Source organism: Oncorhynchus tshawytscha, linkage group LG11, assembly GCF_018296145.1.
Source record: "Oncorhynchus tshawytscha isolate Ot180627B linkage group LG11, Otsh_v2.0, whole genome shotgun sequence".
In the NCBI taxonomy this organism is placed as follows: domain Eukaryota; kingdom Metazoa; phylum Chordata; class Actinopteri; order Salmoniformes; family Salmonidae; genus Oncorhynchus; species Oncorhynchus tshawytscha.
Genome location: NC_056439.1, coordinates 51259001 through 51280269, shown reverse-complemented (window position 1 = coordinate 51280269; position 21269 = coordinate 51259001). Strand labels below are relative to the sequence as shown.

General features: G+C 43.3%; 1 protein-coding gene across 1 annotated transcript in view; it reads left to right on the top strand.

Annotated features, from left to right (window-relative positions):
- The window catches only part of atl1 (atlastin GTPase 1), a 36457-nt gene that overhangs the window by 14175 nt on the left and 1013 nt on the right, over positions 1-21269 (top strand). Inside the window, exons 5-14 of the mRNA XM_042330286.1 lie at positions 68-118; positions 312-368; positions 5345-5437; positions 6402-6540; positions 6923-7050; positions 12229-12285; positions 15264-15335; positions 16214-16366; positions 17680-17958; positions 21062-21076. Coding sequence (XP_042186220.1) covers positions 68-118; positions 312-368; positions 5345-5437; positions 6402-6540; positions 6923-7050; positions 12229-12285; positions 15264-15335; positions 16214-16366; positions 17680-17958; positions 21062-21076 — 1044 coding nt within the window. The remainder of the gene's footprint in view (positions 1-67; positions 119-311; positions 369-5344; positions 5438-6401; positions 6541-6922; positions 7051-12228; positions 12286-15263; positions 15336-16213; positions 16367-17679; positions 17959-21061; positions 21077-21269) is intronic.

The window sequence follows — 21269 nt, the reverse complement described above, 5'->3', positions numbered from 1 at the left end:
ATTATTATTATTATATATTATGTTATATTATTATTATTATTATTATATATTATGTTATATTTCCCAGGTGTACAACATCTCCCAGAATGTCCAGGAGGATGATCTTCAACACTTGCAGGTACAGTAGACGGATTGATTACATCACCTACGGTACCACTGAGGTCTTTTGCTGTGGAGACGTTCAGATAGATGATGACCCCACCCAACCCCCCCACCCCACAGAAATGAACTGTTTCTCCTAACATGTTCAATAAATTCACTTTACTTTTAAATTCCCAATTGTGATCGATGTTGTCTTTTCCTGTTTGTAGCTCTTCACTGAGTATGGTAGACTGGCCATGGAGGAGACATTCCTCAAGCCATTCCAGGTAGGACATTTCCCCTCCTGTTCTTCCGTTCTGGCCTTGCGCAACCGGACCATAGACTTAGATAGACATCTCTAGTGACACAAACGCCTGTTTTAGCACGGGCAGCGCCATTGAAGACTTTCACCCGTTTGAAGTAATCAACTGAGTGGGACTTCCTATGAATCGCATCAGGAGGGATCAGCCAATGAATGTAACTCCTACGCAAACATTCCATAACTGCAGGATGAAGTAAATTACCAACCTTGCCTTTATACCTGTTCAGACAATACCCTCCAGGGGGCAGTATGCACCTTTTCAGTTTGTTTACCAACTCATACAAGTAGTAGAAGAAGAAATTCACTACTTTAAAATTGAGAATTCCCCTAATGGCGCTGCCCATCCTGTCACAGAAGCCATTATCACACAGATACAAATAAATGCCCTCTATCTACTTCTATGAGCCAGACTGAATGCTGTGAAACAGAATTATGAGCTTACACAATAAGGATGGTTTAACACGGCTAATTGGTGCGGCAGGTAGACGAGTGGTTAGAGGGTTGGGCCAGTAACCGAAAGGCTGCTAGATCGAATCCCTGAGCCGACAAGGTAAAAAACCTGTTGTTCTGCCCCTGAACACGGCAGCTAACCCACTGTTCCCCTGAACAAGGCAGCTAACCCACTGTTCCCCTGAACAAGGCAGTTAACCCACTGTTCCCCTGAACACGGCAGCTAACCCACTGTTCCCCTGAACACGGCAGCTAACCCACTGTTCCCCTGAACACGGCAGCTAACCCACTGTTCCCTGAACAAGGCAGCTAACCCACTGTTCCCCTGAACAAGGCAGCTAACCCACTGTTCCCCTGAACAAGGCAGCTAACCCACTGTTCCCCTGAACAAGGCAGCTAACCCACTGTTCCCCTGAACAAGGCAGCTAACCCACTGTTCCCCTGAACAAGGCAGCTAACCCACTGTTCCCCTAACCCACCCACTGTTCCCCTGAACAAGGCAGCTAACCCACTGTTCCCTGAACAAGGCAGCTAACCCACTGTTCCCCTGAACAAGTCAGCTAACCCACTGTTCCCCTGAACAAGGCAGCTAACCCACTGTTCCCCTGAACAAGGCAGCTAACCCACTGTTCCCTGAACAAGGCAGCTAACCCACTGTTCCCTGAACAAGGCAGCTAACCCACTGTTCCCCTGAACACGGCAGCTAACCCACTGTTCCCTTGAACACGGCAGCTAACCCACTGTTCCCCTGAACACGGCAGCTAACCCACTGTTCCCCTGAACAAGGCAGCTAACCCACTGTTCCCCTGAACATGGCAGCTAACCCACTGTTCCCCTGAACATGGCCACTGCCCCTAACCCAGCTAACCCACTGTTCCCTGAACAAGGCAGCTAACCCACTGCTAACCCACTGTTCCCCTGAACAAGGCAGCTAACCCACTGTTCCCCTGAACAAGGCAGCTAACCCACTGTTCCCCTGAACACGGCAGCTAACCCACTGTTCCCCAGAACACGGCAGCTAACCCACTGTTCCCCTGAACAAGGCAGCTAACCCACTGTTCCCCAGAACAAGGCAGCTAACCCACTGTTCCCCTGAACAAGGCAGCTAACCCACTGTTCCCCTGAACAAGGCAGCTAACCCACTGTTCCCTGAACAAGGCAGCTAACCCACTGTTCCCCTGAACAAACCCACTGTTCCCCTGAACAAGGCAGCTAACCCACTGTTCCCCTGAACAAGGCAGCTAACCCACTGTTCCCTGAACAAGGCAGCTAACCCACTGTTCCCTGAACAAGTCAGCTAACCCACTGTTCCCCAGAACACTGGCAGCTAACCCACTGTTCCCCTGAACAAGGCAGCTAACCCACTGTTCCCCTGAACAAGGCAGCTAACCCACTGTTCCCCTGAACAAGGCAGCTAACCCACTGTTCCCTGAACACGGCAGCTAACCCACTGTTCCCCTGAACACGGCAGCTAACCCACTGTTCCCCTGAACACGGCAGCTAACCCACTGTTCCCCTGAACACGGCAGCTAACCCACTGTTCCCTGAACAAGGCAGCTAACCCACTGTTCCCCTGAACATGGCAGCTAACCCACTGTTCCCTGAACATGGCAGCTAACCCACTGCTAACCCAACCCACTGTTCCCTGAACAAGGCAGCTAACCCACTGTTCTAACCCACTGTTCCCCTGAACAAGGCAGCTAACCCACTGTTCCCCTGAACAAGGCAGCTAACCCACTGTTCCCCTGAACACGGCAGCTAACCCACTGTTCCCCTGAACACGGCAGCTAACCCACTGTTCCCCTGAACACGGCAGCTAACCCACTGTTCCCCTGAACACGGCAGCTAACCCACTGCTAACCCAACCCACTGTTCCCCTGAACAAGACAGCTAACCCACTGTTCCCCTGAACACGGCAGCTAACCCACTGCTAACCCACTGTTCCTCTGAACAAGACAGCTAACCCACTGTTCCCCTGAACAAGGCAGCTAACCCACTGTTCCCCCACTGAACAAGGCAGCTAACCCACTGTTCCCCTGAACAAGGCAGCTAACCCACTGTTCCCTGAACAAGGCAGCTAACCCACTGTTCCCTGAACACGGCAGCTAACCCACTGTTCCCTGAACACGGCAGCTAACCCACTGTTCCCTGAACACGGCAGCTAACCCACTGTTCCCCTGAACACGGCAGCTAACCCACTGTTCCCAGCTGAACACTGTTCCTGAGGCAGCTAACCCACTGTTCCCCTGAACAAGGCAGCTAACCCACTGTTCCCCTGAACACGGCAGCTAACCCACTGTTCCCCTGAACAAGGCAGCTAACCCACTGTTCCCTGAACAAGGCAGCTAACCCACTGTTCCCCTGAACAAGGCAGCTAACCCACTGTTCCCCTGAAGACGGCAGCTAACCCACTGTTCCCCTGAACACGGCAGCTAACCCACTGTTCCCCTGAACACGGCAGCTAACCCACTGTTCCCCTGAAGACGGCAGCTAACCCACTGTTCCCCTGAACACGGCAGCTAACCCACTGTTCCCCTGAAGACGGCAGCTAACCCACTGTTCCCCTGAAGACGGCAGCTAACCCACTGTTCCCCTGAAGACGGCAGCTAACCCACTGTTCCCCTGAACAAGGCAGCTAACCCACTGTTCCCCTGAACAAGACGGCAGCTAACCCACTGTTCCCCTGAACATGGCAGCTAACCCACTGCCCCACTGTTCCCTGAACAAGGCAGCTAACCCACTGTTCCTGAACCCCACTGTTCCCTGAACAAGGCAGCTAACCCACTGTTCCCTGAACAAGGCAGCTAACCCACTGTTCCCCTGAACACGGCAGCTAACCCACTGTTCCCCTGAACACGGCAGCTAACCCACTGTTCCCCTGAACACGGCAGCTAACCCACTGCTAACCCACTGTTCCCCTGAACAAGACAGCTAACCCACTGTTCCCTGAACACGGCAGCTAACCCACTGTTCCCTAACCCACTGTTCCTCTTCCCTGAACAAGACAGCTAACCCACTGTTCCCCTGAACAAGGCAGCTAACCCACTGTTCCCCTGAACAAGGCAGCTAACCCACTGTTCCCCTGAACAAACAGCTAACCCACTGTTCCCCTGAACACGGCAGCTAACCCACTGTTCCCCTGAACACGGCAGCTAACCCACTGTTCCCCTGAACACGGCAGCTAACCCACTGTTCCCCTGAACACGGCAGCTAACCCACTGTTCCCCTGAACACGGCAGCTAACCCACTGTTCCCCTGAACAAGGCAGCTAACCCACTGTTCCCCTGAACACGGCAGCTAACCCACTGTTCCCCTGAACAAGGCAGCTAACCCACTGTTCCCCTGAACAAGGCAGCTAACCCACTGTTCCCCTGAACACGGCAGCTAACCCACTGTTCCCCTGAAGACGGCAGCCCACTGTTCCCTAGAACCCACTGTTCCCCTGAAGACGGCAGCTAACCCACTGTTCCCCTGAAGACGGCAGCTAACCCACTGTTCCCCTGAAGACGGCAGCTAACCCACTGTTCCCCTGAACAAGGCAGCTAACCCACTGTTCCCCTGAACAAGGCAGCTAACCCACTGTTCCCCTGAACACGGCAGCTAACCCACTGTTCCCCTGAACACGGCAGCTAACCCACTGTTCCCCTGAACAAGGCAGTTAACCCACTGTTCCCCTGAACAAGGCAGCTAACCCACTGTTCCCCTGAAGAAGGCAGTTAACCCACTGTTCCCCTGAACAAGGCAGTTAACCCACTGTTCCCCTGAACATGGCAGCTAACCCACTGTTCCCCTGAACATGGCAGCTAACCCACTGTTCCTAGGCTGTCATTCTTAATTGACTTGCTTATTTAAACAAAAACAAATTATTTTAAAAATAATTTAGTTTACCAGAGCAGGAACTATTTACAGAGCCTTCAGAAAGTATTCAGACCCCTTTGACTTATTCCATATTTTGTTGTGTTGCAGCCTTTTTTTTCCTTCTCAGGACAGTGACACAATCTCAATTTAATCTTTTAAAAATATATTTTTTTAAGTCAAGGGGTGTGAACACATTCTGAAGGAACTGTACATCCTCTCTACTTTGGTAGTGTAACAGTATAACTTTAGACAGTCCCCTCGCCCATACCCGGGTGCGAACCAGGGACCCTCTGCACACATCAACAACAGTCACCCCTCGAAGCATCGTTACCCTTCGCTCCACAAAAGCCGTGACCCTCGCAGAGCAAAGGGGAACCGCTACTTCAAGGTCTCAGAGCGAGTGACATCACCGATTGAAACGCTATTTAGCGCGCACCACCGCTAACTAAGCTAGCAGTTTCACCTCCGTTACAGTAGCATCTTGCTGTCACAAACTTGCCTTGTTTATTTTGATACACTTTACTCTATGTTAGTCAGCGCACCTCTACATACATTTTTAGAGGTACTGTACATCAGCTCATGCTGTTTACTTCCTACTGCGTGGTAACTTAGTGAACCTGTGTGTCGTTTCAGTCCATGATATTCCTAGTCCGGGATTGGAGTTTCCCTTACGAGTTTGGCTATGGACAGGAAGGAGGCATGAAGTTCCTGGAGAAGAGGCTCAAGGTCAGAGGTCACAGATGATTTTTCGTGGTTCATCTAAAGATAAAAACAACAACAAAAACAACAGTTATATTAACAGTTTGTCATTCATTGAAACTGAAAGGGATGCTATTTATTCTACATAATTATGTAAGCTGTAATAATAATAATAATAATAACAATAATAATAATAATATAAGCAGATGTTTTCATCCGAAGAAACATACAGATCCCTGTGATCCCCTGCAGGAATGGATCTCACAGCCTCGGTATCAGTAGTAACAACACTGTTACCAACTGTGGTTGTGTCTGTGTCTGTGGTTGTGTCTCTGTTTGCGGTTGTGTCTCTGTCTGCGGTTGTGTCTCTGTCTGCGGTTGTGTCTCTGTCTGTGGTTGTATCTGTGTCTTTCTGTGGTTGTGTCTCTGTCTGTGGTTGTATCTGTGTCTTTCTGGGGTTGGTCTGCGGTTGTGTCTCTGTCTGTGATTGTATCTGTGTCTTTCTGTGGTCTGTTTGTCTGTGTCTGTCTGTGGTTGTATCTGTGTCTTTCTGGGGTTGGTCTGCGGTTGTGTCTCTGTCTGTGGTTGTGTCTATGTCTGGGGTTGTATCTGTGTCTTTCTGGGATTGGTCTGTGGTTGTGTCTCTGTCTGTGGTTGTGTCTCTGTCTGTGATTGTGTCTCTGTCTGTGGTTGTATCTGTGTCTTTCTGCGGTTGTGTCTCTGTCTGTGTTTGTCTGTGTCCGTCTGTGTCTGTGGTTGTATCTGTGTCTTTCTGGGGTTGGTCTGTGGTTGATGTGTGTCTGTGGTCGTGTCTGTGCATGTCTGTGGTCACGCGTGTCTATGGTTGTACGCGTCTGTGGTTGTCTGTGTGCCCATGGGTGGGTGTCTGTCTGTGGTTGGTCGGTGGTTGTACGTGTCTGTGGTCGTCTGCGCGTGTCTGTGGTTGGTCTGTGGCCGTACGTGTCTGTGGTTGTGTGTGTCTGTGTTCTAGATCTCAGAGAACCAACATGAGGAGCTGCAGAACGTTCGTAAACACATCCACTCCTGCTTCACCAACATCTCCTGCTTCCTGATGCCCCACCCCGGACTCAAAGTGGCCACCAACCCCAACTTCGACGGCAGACTCAAAGGTCAACTACGTCACGATCACCTGGTCTTAATACACACACAGCACAGTTTGTTTCCTACAAAAAATATACAGTAACATGTCTGATCAAAATCCATACAATAGAGAAGGTTCAAGGAATTAGGAAATTGTCACACCATGACAAGAAGGACACTAGTAGTTTTTTTCTTCTATAGGCCGACTATTCCTCTCCCTAACCTGTGTGCAGAGGGTCGTTGGTTATCGCCCAGCTCAGGGTCATCAGCACTACTGTTATACATAACGACCTTTCCAATCTTCTCCCTAACCCGTGTGCAGAGGGTCGTTGGTTATCGCCCAGCTCAGGGTCATCAGCACTACTGTTATACATAACGACCTTTCCAATCTTCTCCCTAACCCGTGTGCAGAGATCGACCGTGAGTTCATCAACAACCTGCAGGTGCTGGTCCCGTGGCTGCTGAGTCCCAGGAACCTGGATGTCAAGGAGATCAACGGCAGCAACATCACCTGCAGAGGCCTGCTGGAGTACTTCAAGGTTAGAGACAGAGATTTTGATTGAAGAGATGATACTATATGTATCTATATGATACTGTATGTATGTATCTATATGATACTGTATGTATGTATCTATATGATACTGTATGTACCTACATCTATATGATACTGTATGTATGTATCTATATGATACTGTATGTACCTACATCTATATGATACTGTATGTGCCTACATCTATATGATACTGTATGTATGTATCTATATGATACTGTATGTACCTACATCTATATGATACTGTATGTATCTACATCTATATGATACTGTATGTATCTACATCTATATGATACTGTATGTGCCTACATCTATATGATACTGTATGTATGTATATGATACTGTATGTACCTACATCTATATGATACTGTATGTATGTATCTACATCTATATGATACTGTATGTATCTATATGATACTGTATGTACCTACATCTATATGATACTGTATGTACCTACATCTATATGATACTGTATGTACCTACATCTATATGATACTGTATGTGCCTACATCTATATGATACTGTATGTATGTATCTATATGATACTGTATGTACCTACATCTATATGATACTGTATGTATGTATATCTATATAATACTGTATGTACCTACATCTATATGATACTGTATGTACCTACATCTATATGATACTGTATGTACCTACATCTATATGATACTGTATGTACCTATATCTATATAATACTGTATGTATGTATCTATATGATACTGTATGTATGTATGTATCTATATCTATATGATACTGTATGTATCTATATCTATATGATACTGTATGTATCTATATGATACTGTATGTACCTATATCTATATAATACTGTATGTATGTATCTATATGATACTGTATGTATGTATCTATATCTATATGATACTGTATGTATGTATATCTATATGATACTGTATGTATGTATCTATATGATACTGTATGTATATCTATATGATACTGTATGTATGTATCTATATGATACTGTATGTATGTATATCTATATGATACTGTATGTATGTATCTATATGATACTGTATGTATGTATCTATATGATACTGTATGTATGTATATCTATATGATACTGTATGTATGTATCTATATGATACTGTATGTACCTACATCTATATGATACTGTATGTATGTATATCTATATGATACTGTATGTATGTATCTATATGATACTGTATGTATGTATCTATATGATACTGTATGTACCTACATCTATATGATACTGTATGTATCTATATCTATATGATACTGTATGTATGTATCTATATGATACTGTATGTACCTACATCTATATGATACTGTATGTATGTATCTACATCTATATGATACTGTATGTATCTATATGATACTGTATGTACCTACATCTATATGATACTGTATGTATGTATCTACATCTATATGATACTGTATGTATCTATATGATACTGTATGTACCTACATCTATATGATACTGTATGTGCCTACATCTATATGATACTGTATGTATGTATATGATACTGTATGTACCTACATCTATATGATACTGTATGTACGTATCTACATCTATATGATACTGTATGTATCTATATGATACTGTATGTACCTACATCTATATGATACTGTATGTACCTACATCTATATGATACTGTATGTGCCTACATCTATATGATACTGTATGTGCCTACATCTATATGATACTGTATGTATCTATATGATACTGTATGTACTATATGATACTATATGTACCTATATGATACTGTATGTATCTATATCTATATGATACTGTATGTATCTATATGATATGTATGTATACATCTATATGATACTGTATGTACCTACATCTATATGATACTGTATGTGCCTACATCTATATGATACTGTATGTATATCTATATGATACTGTATGTGCCTACATCTATATGATACTGTATGTATGTATCTATATGATACTGTATGTACCTACATCTATATGATACTGTATGTATGTATATCTATATGATACTGTATGTATGTATCTATATGATACTGTATGTACCTACATCTATATGATACTGTATGTACCTACATCTATATGATACTGTATGTGCCTACATCTATATGATACTGTATGTATGTATCTATATGATACTGTATGTACCTACATCTATATGATACTGTATGTATGTATATCTATATGATACTGTATGTACCTACATCTATATGATACTGTATGTACCTACATCTATATGATACTGTATGTGCCTACATCTATATGATACTGTATGTACCTACATCTATATGATACTGTATGTATGTATCTATATGATACTGTATGTATGTATCTATATGATACTGTATGTATGTACATCTATATGATACTGTATGTATGTATATCTATATGATACTGTATGTATGTATCTATATGATACTGTATGTACCTACATCTATATGATACTGTATGTATGTATATCTATATGATACTGTATGTATGTATCTATATGATACTGTATGTATGTATATCTATATGATACTGTATGTATGTATCTATATGATACTGTATGTATGTATATCTATATGATACTGTATGTATGTATCTATATGATACTGTATGTATGTATCTATATGATACTGTATCTATATAATACTGTATGTATCTATATCTATATAATACTGTATGTATGTATCTATATGATACTGTATGTATCTATATCTATATGATACTGTATGTATCTATATATATACTGTATGTATGTATCTATATGATACTGTATGTATCTACATCTATATGATACTGTATGTACCTACATCTATATGATACTGTATGTACCTACATATATATGATACTGTATGTACCTACATCTATATGATACTGTATGTATGTATCTATATGATACTGTATGTATCTATATCTATATGATACTGTATGTATGTATGTATCTATATGATACTGTATGTACCTACATCTATATGATACTGTATGTACCTACATCTATATGATACTGTATGTACCTACATCTATATGATACTGTATGTACCTACATCTATATGATACTGTATGTATCTATATCTATATGATACTGTATGTACCTACATCTATATGATACTGTATGTATCTATATAATACTGTATGTATCTATATAATACTGTATCTATATAATACTGTATGTATCTATATAATACTGTATGTATCTATATAATACTGTATGTATCTATATGATACTGTATGTACCTACATCTATATGATGAAGTATGTTTTGTTAAGAAACATTCAAATGTATAGTACCTGTCAAAAGTTTGGATACATCTACTCATTCAAGTTTGAAAAAAAAACTATTTTCTACATTGTAGGAATAATAGCGAAGACATCAAAACTATGAAATATCACACATGGAATCATGTAGTAACCAAACAAAAGTGTTTGGTCCAAATATATTTTATATTTGAGATTTTTCAAAATAGCCACCCTTTGCCTTGATGACAGCTTTGCACCCTCTTGGCATTCTCTCAACCAGCTTCACTTGGAATGCTTGGAATTTCATAGTTATTTAATTGGTCAGCAGCATTATATCCTGCATCCCACTGCTGGCTTGCTTCTGAAGCTAAGCAGGGTTGGTCCTGGTCAGTCCCTGGATGGGAAACCAGATGCTGCTGGAAGTGGTGTTGGAGGGCCAGTTGGAGGCACCCTTTCCTTGGACCAAAAATAAAAAATATCCCAGGGTAGTGTTTGGGGACATTGCCCTGTGTAGGGTGCTGTCTTTCATAGGGGTGTTAATAACCCCAGTGTCCTGGCTAAATTCACAATCTGGTTTTCATACTGTACCATTGTGGCCACCTAATCATCCCCAGCTTACAATTGACTCATTCATCCCCTGTAACTATACCCCAGGTTGTTGCTGTAATTGAGAACATACCTGGTAAAATAAAAATGCTTTTCCAACAGTCTTGAAGGAGTTCTCACATATGCTGAGCTCTTGTTGACTGCTTTTCCTTCACTCAGCAGGCCAACTCATCGCAAATAGTCCCTTCACAGCCTGGAGGTTGTGTTTTGGGTCATTGTCCTGTTGAAAAATAAATGATCGTCCAACTAAGTGCAAACCAGATGGGTTGGTGTATCGCTGCAGAATGCTGTGGTAGCCATGCTGGTTAAGTGTCACTTGAATTGTAAATAAGTCACAGACTGTGTCACCAGCAAAGCACCCCCACACCATCACACCTCCTCCTCCATGCTTCACAGATCATCTGTTCACCTACTCTGCGTCTCACAAAGACATGTCGGTTGGAACCAAAAATCTCAAATTTGGACTCATCAGACCAAAGGACAGATTTCCACCGGTCTAAAGTCCATTGCTCATGTTTCTTGTCCCAAGCAAGTCTCTTCTTCTTATTGGTGTCCTTTAGTAGTGGTTTCTTTGCAGCAATTTTACCATGAAAGCCTGATTCCCGCAGTCTCCTCTGAACAGTTGATGATGAGATGTGTCTGTTACTTGAACTCGGTGAAGCATTTACTTGGGCTGCAATCTGAGGTGCAGTTAACTCTAATGAACTTATTCTCTGCAGCAGAGGTAACTCTGGCTCTTCCTTTCCTGCGGCAGGCCTCATGAGCCAGTTTCATCATAGCACTTGATGGTTTTTGCGACTGCACTTGAAGAAATGTTCAAAGTTTTTGAAATGTTCCGGATTGACTGACCTTCATGTCTTAAAGTAATGATGAACTGTCATTTCTCTTTGCTTATTTGTGCTGTTTTTGCCATAATATGGGCTTGGTCTTTTAACAAATAGGCCTATATTCTGTATACCACCCTTGTCACAACACAACTTATTGGCTAAACACAATAAGAAGGAAAGAAATTCCACAAATTACCTTTTAAGAAGGCAGACCTGTTAATTGAAATGCATTCCAGGTGACTACCTCATGAAGCTGGTTGAGAGAGTTCCAAGAGTGTGCAAAGCTGTCATCAAGGCAAAGGGTGGCTACTTTGAAGAATCTCAAATATAAAATATACTTAGATTTGTTGAACACTTTTTTTTTTGGTTACTACATGCTTCCACATGTGTTATTTTGTAGTTTTGATGTCTTCACTATTATTCCTACAATGTAGAAATTTAGTAAAAATATAGAAAAACCCTGGAATGAGTAGGTGTGTCCAAAACTTTTGACTGGTAATGTAGGTGGTTGGTGACATTATCTTTTTTCTTTCAGGCATACATCAAAATCTACCAGGGTGAGGAGCTGCCACACCCTAAGTCCATGCTGCAGGTACACAATTACCTCCTTGTCTTATAGCTTATAGTGTTATGCCTAAAGGTGGCCTTGTGGCTAGAACGTCTGCCCTGAGATTGGAAAGTTCAGAGTACAGTCCCCGGCCGAGTCATACTAAATACTGAGTCATATTAAAGACAAAAAAATGGGGCACAATGCGTCTCTGCTTGGCACTCGTAGTTGTGCAGTTATTGTCAGTAGTTTTGACCGGTAGTGGTGGTCAGTAGTTGTGTGGTTGTGGTCAGTAGTTGTGTGGTTGTGGTCAGTAGTTGTGTGGTTGTGGTCAGTAGTTGTGGTCAGTAGTTGTGTGGTTGTGGTCAGTAGGTGTGTGGTTGTGTGGTTGTGGTCAGTAGTTGTATGGTTGTGGTCAGTAGTTGTGTGATTGTGGTCAGTATTTTATTTGATTGTGGTCAGTAATTGTGGTCACTAGTTGTGTGATTGTGGTCAGTATTTGTGGTTGTGGTCAGTATTTGTGGTTGGTAGTTGTGTGGTTGTGGTCAGTAGCTGTGGTTGGTAGTTGTGTGATTGTGGTCAGTAGTTGTGGACAGTAGTTGTGTGATTGTGGTCAGTAGTTGTGGACAGTAGTTGTGTGGTTGTGGTCAGTAGTGTGTGGTTGTGGTCAGTAGCTGTGGTCAGAAGTTGTGTGGTTGTGGTCAGTAGTTGTGTGGTTGTGGTCAGTAGTTGTATGGTTGTGGTCAGTAGCTGTGGTCAGAAGTTGTGTGGTTGTGGTCAGTAGTTGTATGGTTGTGGTCAGTAGTTGTGTGGTTGTGGTCAGTAGTTGTATGGTTGTGGCCAGTAGTTGTGGTCAGTAGTTGTGTGGTTGTGGTCAGTAGTCATGTGGTTGTGGGCAGAAGTTGTGGTCAGAGAATGTGTGGTTGTGGTCAGTAGTTGTGGTCAGTAGTGTGTGGTTGTGGTCAGTAGTTGTGTGATTGTGGTCAGTAGTTGTGTGATTGTGGTCAGTAGTTGTGTGGTTCAGTAGTTGTGGTCAGGGATTGTGGTCAGTGGTTTGTTCAATAGTTATGGATAGTAGTTGTGTGGTTCAGTAGTTGTGTGGTTGTGGTCAGTAGTTGTAGTTGTAGTTTAGTAGTGGTCAGTAGTTGTGTGGACAGAAGGTGGACACAAGGCGAAATATACACTTGAGTTGCTTACCAAGACGACATTGAATGTTCATGAGTGTCCTAGTTACAGTTGACTTAAATCGGCTTGAAACTTTATGGCATGTCTTGAAAATGGCTGTCTAGCGATGATCAACAACCAACTTGACAGAGCTTGACGAATTACAATAATTATAATGTGCAAATATTGTACAATCCAGGTCTGCAAAACTCTTAGAGACTTACCCAGAAAGACTCACAGCTGTAATCTTTACCCAGAAAGACTCACAGCTGTAATCACTACCAAAGGTGATTCTAACATGTAGCAAATCCAAATCAAATCAAATTGTATTGGTCACACACATATTTAGCAGATGTTATTGCGGGTGTAGCGAAATGTTTGTGTTCCTAGCTCCAACAGTGCAGTAGTATCAAAAAATGATTAACAACAATACACACAAATCTAAAAGTAAAATAATTGGAATTAAGAAATATATAAATATTAGATTGAGCAATGTCGGAGTGGCATTGACTAAAATACAGTAGACTAGAATACAGTATATACATATGAGATGAGTAAAGCAGTATGTAACATAATTTAAACATTATTAAAGTGACTAGTGTTCCATTATTAAAGGGACCAGTGTTCCATTATTAAAGGGACCAGTGTTCCATTATTAAAGGGACCAGTGTTCCATTATTAAAGGGACCAGTGTTCCATTATTAAAGGGACCAGTGTTCCATTATTAAAGGGACCAGTGTTCCATTATTAAAGGGACCAGTGTTCCATTATTAAAGGGACCAGTGTTCCATTATTAAAGTGACTAGTGTTCCATTATTAAAGGGACCAGTGTTCCATTATTAAAGGGACCAGTGTTCCATTATTAAAGGGACCAGTGTTCCATTATTAAAGGGACCAGTGTTCCATTATTAAAGGGACCAGTGTTCCATTATTAAAGGGACCAGTGTTCCATTATTAAAGGGACCAGTGTTCCATTATTAAAGTGACTAGTGTTCCATTATTAAAGTGGCCAGTGTTCCATTATTAAAGGGACCAGTGTTCCATTATTAAAGGGACCAGTGTTCCATTATTAAAGGGACCAGTGTTCCATTATTAAAGGGACCAGTGTTCCATTATTAAAGGGACCAGTGTTCCATTATTAAAGGGACCAGTGTTCCATTATGAAAGGGACCAGTGTTCCATTATGAAAGGGACCAGTGTTCCATTATTAAAGGAACTGGAACTGACCAGGACCAACCCTGCTTAGCTTCAGAGGCAAACCAACAGTGGGATGCAGGGTGGTATGCTGCTGGTACTTGAACATCAAGCTGCCTCGCTACAGAAACAGGAGATAGACCCCTATCTATGAGCCCTTCTCATCAAGCTGCCTCACACTACAGAAACAGGAGATATACGCCTGCCTCACACTACAGAAACAGAAGATAGACCCCTGCTCCTATGAGCCGTTCTCATCAACCTGCCTCACACTACAGAAACAGGAGATAGACCCCTGCTCCTATGAGCCGTTCTCATCAACCTGCCTCACACTATAGAAACAGGAGATAGACCCCTGCTCCTGTGAGCCGTTCTCATCAACCTGCCTCACACTACAGAAACAGGAGATAGACCCCTGCTCCTATGAGCCGTTCTCATCAACCTGCCTCACACTACAGAAACAGGAGATAGACCCCTGCTCCTATGAGCCGTTCTCATCAACCTGCCTCACACTACAGAAACAGGAGATAGACTCCTGCTCCTATGAGCCGTTTCGGCTCAGACAAGCCAAGGCTTACCGCATTACAATGCATTATTCCACATATATATATATTCCCGACGAAGATATAACATGTGTTCTGTTGTGTTTTGTTGTCTTTCCTCAGGCCACAGCGGAGGCCAACAACCTGGCAGCAGTGGCAGCAGCCAGGGACCTGTACAACAAGAAGATGGAGCAGGTACTGTAAGAAGGTTGTTTCTATACTTACCTCCAATTCAAATGCTGTTGCCTTCCTGAGACCTATTGAGAGCTTCGGTTGTCCCTCCCGGATCCAGAAACGTTGTTTCCCCCCGGCCAATAGTCATTCCCCCCCGGCCAATAGTCATTTCCCCCGGCCAAAGTCATTCCCCCCGCCAATAGTCATTCCCCCCGGCCAATAGTCATTCCCCCGGCCAATAGTCATTCCCCCGGCCAATAGTCATTCCCCCGGCCAATAGTCATTCCCCCGGCCAATAGTCATTCCCCCTGGCCAATAGTCATTCCCCCGGCCAATGGCCAATAGTCATCCCCCGGCCAATAGTCATTCCCCCCCCGGCCAATAGTCATCCCCCTGGCCATTAGTCATCCCCCCCCTGGCCATCCCCCGGCCAGTCATCCCCCGGCCAATAGTCATTCCCCCGCGTAGTCGGCGTCCCCCCCAATAGTCATTCCCCTCGGCCAATAGTCGGCGTCGGCGTTCCCCCCACCCAATAGTCGCCCCCATGGTCATTTCCCCCCGCCAATAGTCATCCCCCCCATCCCCCCCATAATAGTCATCCCCCCGGCCAATAGTCATTCTCCTGGAGAGTTAATACTCTTTTTCAGGCGTTTTCCAAACCTCTCCTCGGGGGACACCCAGCCGTTCCATGTATTTGATCTATTCCAGAGCTAGCGCACCTGATTCAACTTGTCAACTAATCATTAAGCCCTTGACCAGGTTAACCAGGTGAGCTAGTTCAGGGCTACAACAATGTTGTGAAAAGTCTGGGTGTCCCCCAAGGAGATGTTTAAGAACCACTGCTCTATTATCACACTATGGTGAAGATATCTAATAACCCTCCCTCCCTCCCTCTCCAGGTGTGTGGTGGGGACCGGCCCTTCCTGGCCCCGGCAGAGCTCCAGGCCAGACAGAGTGACATCAGAGAGGAAGCCCTGCAGGTGTTTCGGGGGGTCAAGAAGATGGGAGGGGAGGAGTTCAGCCGACGGTACCTGCTACAACTGGAGGGAGAAGTACGTCACCGCGGTCTCCCCACTCGGGAAACCAATATCTTTCATAACCGTTAGCCCAATCACGGAAATTCCCCTCTTGGGTCGAGGGTCAGGCGACACCGATTTTAAGTCTCAAATAAGTAAGGCTACCTCACTTACTGACTTTATTGTCCCCATGGGGGACATTTTGTTGCAGTGTCATGTACACATTTAAAGTAGCGTTTAAATACAAAACAAAATGGACAATACAACTTTCATAACAGTTACGCACCAATAATAATAATAGTAAGAAAAAAGAAGAAAAGACCAGCCTGCCGGCCTTACGGAGTCAATAGGAGCATTCGCACCTCATCACGAGAGTGTATGTCTTGAGTCACCTCTGCTTCATTCAGCATTTCAAATAATCAACCTGAATACATAAACATTGAGGGGCGGTTTCCCGGACACAGATTAGACTAAGGACTTAATCTGTGCCCTGAACCCGCCCGTTAAATACATATTTTGCAAGTGGCAACCCAGCTAGCACATAACGTTCTGAGAACCATATTGTTCTTAGAGTTTGGTGAAAGCATGGTTGTCCTATGGATATTTGTTGCAAGATACCCAGTTATATTCTGTTCTCAGGCAGCAACAAAACTCTCTCTATCCTCTATCTTTTTTTTAAGCGTGTTCAAGTGCGTTGGCCACACCTCATCTTAAGGAGTGCTCGTTTTCCTTTTGAAATGGGGTCTGTTTGAATACTCAAATTTGTATGAATAAAAAAAAACATTTGCAAGCTAGCTTCATCCTGGCGGCACAGATGACTCATTCCACAGATAGAGAACAGAAGATCATAGTCTTGAATCTCACTGATGCCATGCCACAATAAAAAAGAAACACGCTAGCAGTGTTATTAAAAGTTCTAGTAAAACGTTCTCAGAACCTCCCTGGAACCATAGTAAAACGTTCTCAGAACCTCCCTGGAACCATAGTAAAACATTCTCAGAACCTCCCAGCAACCTAAAAATGTATGTTCCCAGAACAGGTGAAGTTTTCACTACCGTTCTCAGAATAAAAAATAAAAAAAGTTCAGTTTTACCAGTCAGGCAATGTCTTTCGTTCTCAGAACCAATGAGAAACCAAAAACGTACATTCCCACAACTTCCAAGGAACCAAATGTGCTAGTTGGGAAGTGGAACCAATCACCTAAACTAGTGTTGCTTTGCCAGAATTCCGGTTTTTCCAGAAATCCTGGTTGAAGGATTGCAGATTTTCCCTCCTGATTCCTGGATTTCTGAAAAACCTGGACGTTTACTCGACTTTTGCAAACCTAAACATAACCAACCTTGTTTCAGGTGGACGAGGCGTTCGTTCAATACATCAAGCACAACGACTCCAAGAACATCTTCCACGCCGCCCGCACCCCGGCCACGCTGTTCGTGGTCATCTTCAGCATGTACGTGATGGCGGGCATCACAGGCTTCGTGGGGGTGGACATCATCGCCAGCGTGTGTAATATGATTCTGGGCCTGGCGTTGATCACCCTGTGTACCTGGGCTTACATACGCTACTCTGGGGAGTACCGAGAGCTGGGTCAGGTCATCGACCAGGTGGCTGGAGCCCTCTGGGACCAGGTAAGTCCCAGAACTTGCTTAATATATGGCCAGGAGGAGTAGCGTGAAGTTGCGCCTAGACCCTGATCTTGGTTCAAATCAAATCAAATGTATTTATATATCCCTTCGTACATCAGCTGATATCTCAAAGTGCTGTACAGAAACCCAGCCTAAAACCCCAAACAGCAAGCAATGCAGGTGTAGAAGCACGGTGGCTGGGAAAAACTCCCTAGAAAGGCCAAAACCTAGGAAGAAACCTAGAGAGGAACCAGGCTATGTGGGGTGACCAGTCCTCTTCTGGCTGTGCCGGGTAGAGAGGAACCAGGCTATGTGGGGTGGCCAGTCCTCTTCTGGCTGTGCCGGGTTCAGTTTATAGTTTCCCCAACTAATGTATACTGTTACAATTGGGGGAAAGGAAGCTGATCCTAGAACTCTACCAAGGGGAAAGATCAGTGTGTCAATATGGATAAGGTGTCCATTTTAGGACATTGTCACCTTACTCCACCTCTAATTGAGTCGATCCGGTATTTTATTTCTGACCGTGCACTTGTAACAGTGTAGCTTCCGTCCCTCTCCTCGCCCCTAACTGGGCTCGAACCAGGGACCCTCTGCACACATCAACAACAGCCACCCTCGAAGCATCGTTACCCATCGCGCCACAAAAGTGGAGGCCCATGCAGGGCAAGGGGAACAACTACTTCAAGGTCTCAGAGCGAGTGACGTCACCGATTGAAACGCTATTAGCGCGCACCACCGCTAACTAGCTAGCCATTTCACATCGGTTACATACTCTACGGTGTTATCTTTTAAATGTGTACCTTAACCCAATGAGTCTCACCATAACGGCGGGCACATTTTGGACTCCTAACCACTTTTTAAACATTGTGTGATTGGTTTGTACCGTTGGGTTTGTCTATTTCTTCTGCATCCGTAGATACCAACAATTAGTCTGTGTGATTAATGGTGGCTGAGCAAGAGAGGGTTGTGTGACAAGGGCGTAGCCGGAAAGGGCTCGAGGGGCGGGGCTTTTTGCAGGAAAGTCCGATTGGTTAGAGCTACAAATTATTATAACATTTCTATGATACTCACAAGCTACACAAGAGTGATTAGGGGTGGCAGGGTAGCCTAGTGGTTAGAGCGTTGGACTAGTAACCGGAAGGTTGCAAGTTCAAACCCCCGAGCTGAAAAAGTACAACCCACTGTTATTAGGCTGTCATTGAAAATAAGAATTTGTTCTTAACTGACTTGCCTAGTTAAATAAAAAAAATTGAAGGTAAGGGCTTCTTCTACATAGATCATAGGAAATCCCAGGACATAGTGTCTATAATACTGTAATAAGCTTACATTGTTGCGGTCACAAACTCCACACAGTTGTCACTGACTAGTTGGATATTCATTTCTCACTGAGTAAATCATTTCTGCACTTACAGCATTCATGTAAATTCATTTGTATCAGGTTGTTGCTTTGGCAGACCTTATGTTATTGACATTTGTCAGTAAAACTCATAAAATCAACTGTTTATGTCAAATTACTTTTTTTAGACACTTCATTGTGAGGGTAAATATAAGGGCTGGACTTGCAGATAAATGATGATTTTATGAGTTTTGCTGGGGTATCGGGACAGATACTGGTAAAGGGGTTCAATATTTGGAGAGTCCTAGACCACAGGGTAACCCAGAAATGTCTCAGGGCAAAGGAATACCCCAGTTTTACCTAGACCAGGGGTCTCCAACAGGTTGATTGCTACCAGTAGCACGCAGACTACCTATGAGTAGCTCGCCAAACAGTTCTGTGTCACGATCGTTGTCCTCCTCGTCTGAGGAGGAGTAGTTGGAAGGATCGGAGGACCAAAATGCAGCGTGGTATGTGCTCATGATGATATTTTAATTAAAGAAAGCACTGAACACTGAATACAAAACAATAAACGAATAACGACCGTGAAGCTATAATAAGAACTGTGCTGACACAAGCAACTAACATAGACAATCACCCACGACCCACAATGACAAAACAGGCTACCTAAATATGGTTCCCAATCAGAGACAACGACATATTGAGAACCATATCAGGCCAAACACAGAAACAGACAAACTAGACATCCAACATAGAATGCCCACTCAGATCATTCTGAAAGTACATGCAGTTTTCACTTGTTCCACTGCAAATTGTCACTAACAGGTTAGCTCCCAGCTACTATCTAATCAACATTATCCCACCCCTGGTTAGCTTAAAAAGCCAAACTTAACACAATAATTGACTATTCATTTCCAGGAATATTGCCCGTCTGTCTGTGTGGTGCGTGCGTTTGTCGATCTCTCCGTGTGTAGTCAGTTGATGTGATCACTGTCTTGTGGGTTGACAGAAATACTTTTCCCCCAACACTTTCTCTAGTCAATGTTAACTATAAAGTAGGCTTACCTTACCTGTTTGCAAGCTTTGCCACGGAATGAGCAGCAGCATTACAGAACCATTGTTTCACTGGCACATTAGACAGAACATTCCTCACCTGCTAGATGTGCAATTATGGGGAATTATACATTTTGTTCCAGACCAAAATGGTATTCTGTTGTGATTTAAACATTGACATGGACTCAGAACATCCAATTGTGTTGTTTCTCTATGAATTATTGTAATTTTAAATCTGAGAAAATATAATTTGGGAAAATATAAAACATAATTTGGTGAAAAAAATCTTAGATTTTATAGAGCCCCCCCTTAGAGTTGTTTATGAACAATTATTTGACCTGGTATATTGACAGAAAACATAGTGAACTACTTCCTCTTGTACACTAAGGACCAGGGGAAGAGTTGCAGGGAGAAGAGAATGTTCCTATTTGAAAGCTAATAACAAAAAAAAAAAAATCAGCAGTTAATTTCTTTAAAGTAGCTCTCATGGTAGAAAAGACCCCTGACCTAGAGACATGTATTTATAGGGCATCCAAACCACTAGGTGGCGACATACACCCAGATGACCGCGTTGAAATGATCAGTCTTTTTTAGAGTTGAAGTTTCTGAATCAAACAAATATTGATTAACACGTTCATATTTATTTTACACTTGATATTTTTATTATTTGTCTAAGACTGTTTTTGTTGTTGTTTTGCTCTATATGTTTTGCAACAGGGAAGCACAAATGAGGTAAGTACACTGGGGGAGGAGTTGTGTCAGTGTAGGACTATTGTATGTTTTCCTATCTATCTTTAGCATTCCAATAATGGTTAAAGTCCCAAATGCAACCTGTTGCTCTTTGTTCAGGCTCTGTATAAGTCTACATTTGACCTAGGATGTACCCTTTCTGTATTTCACCATATTGCACATTTGAAACAAATTA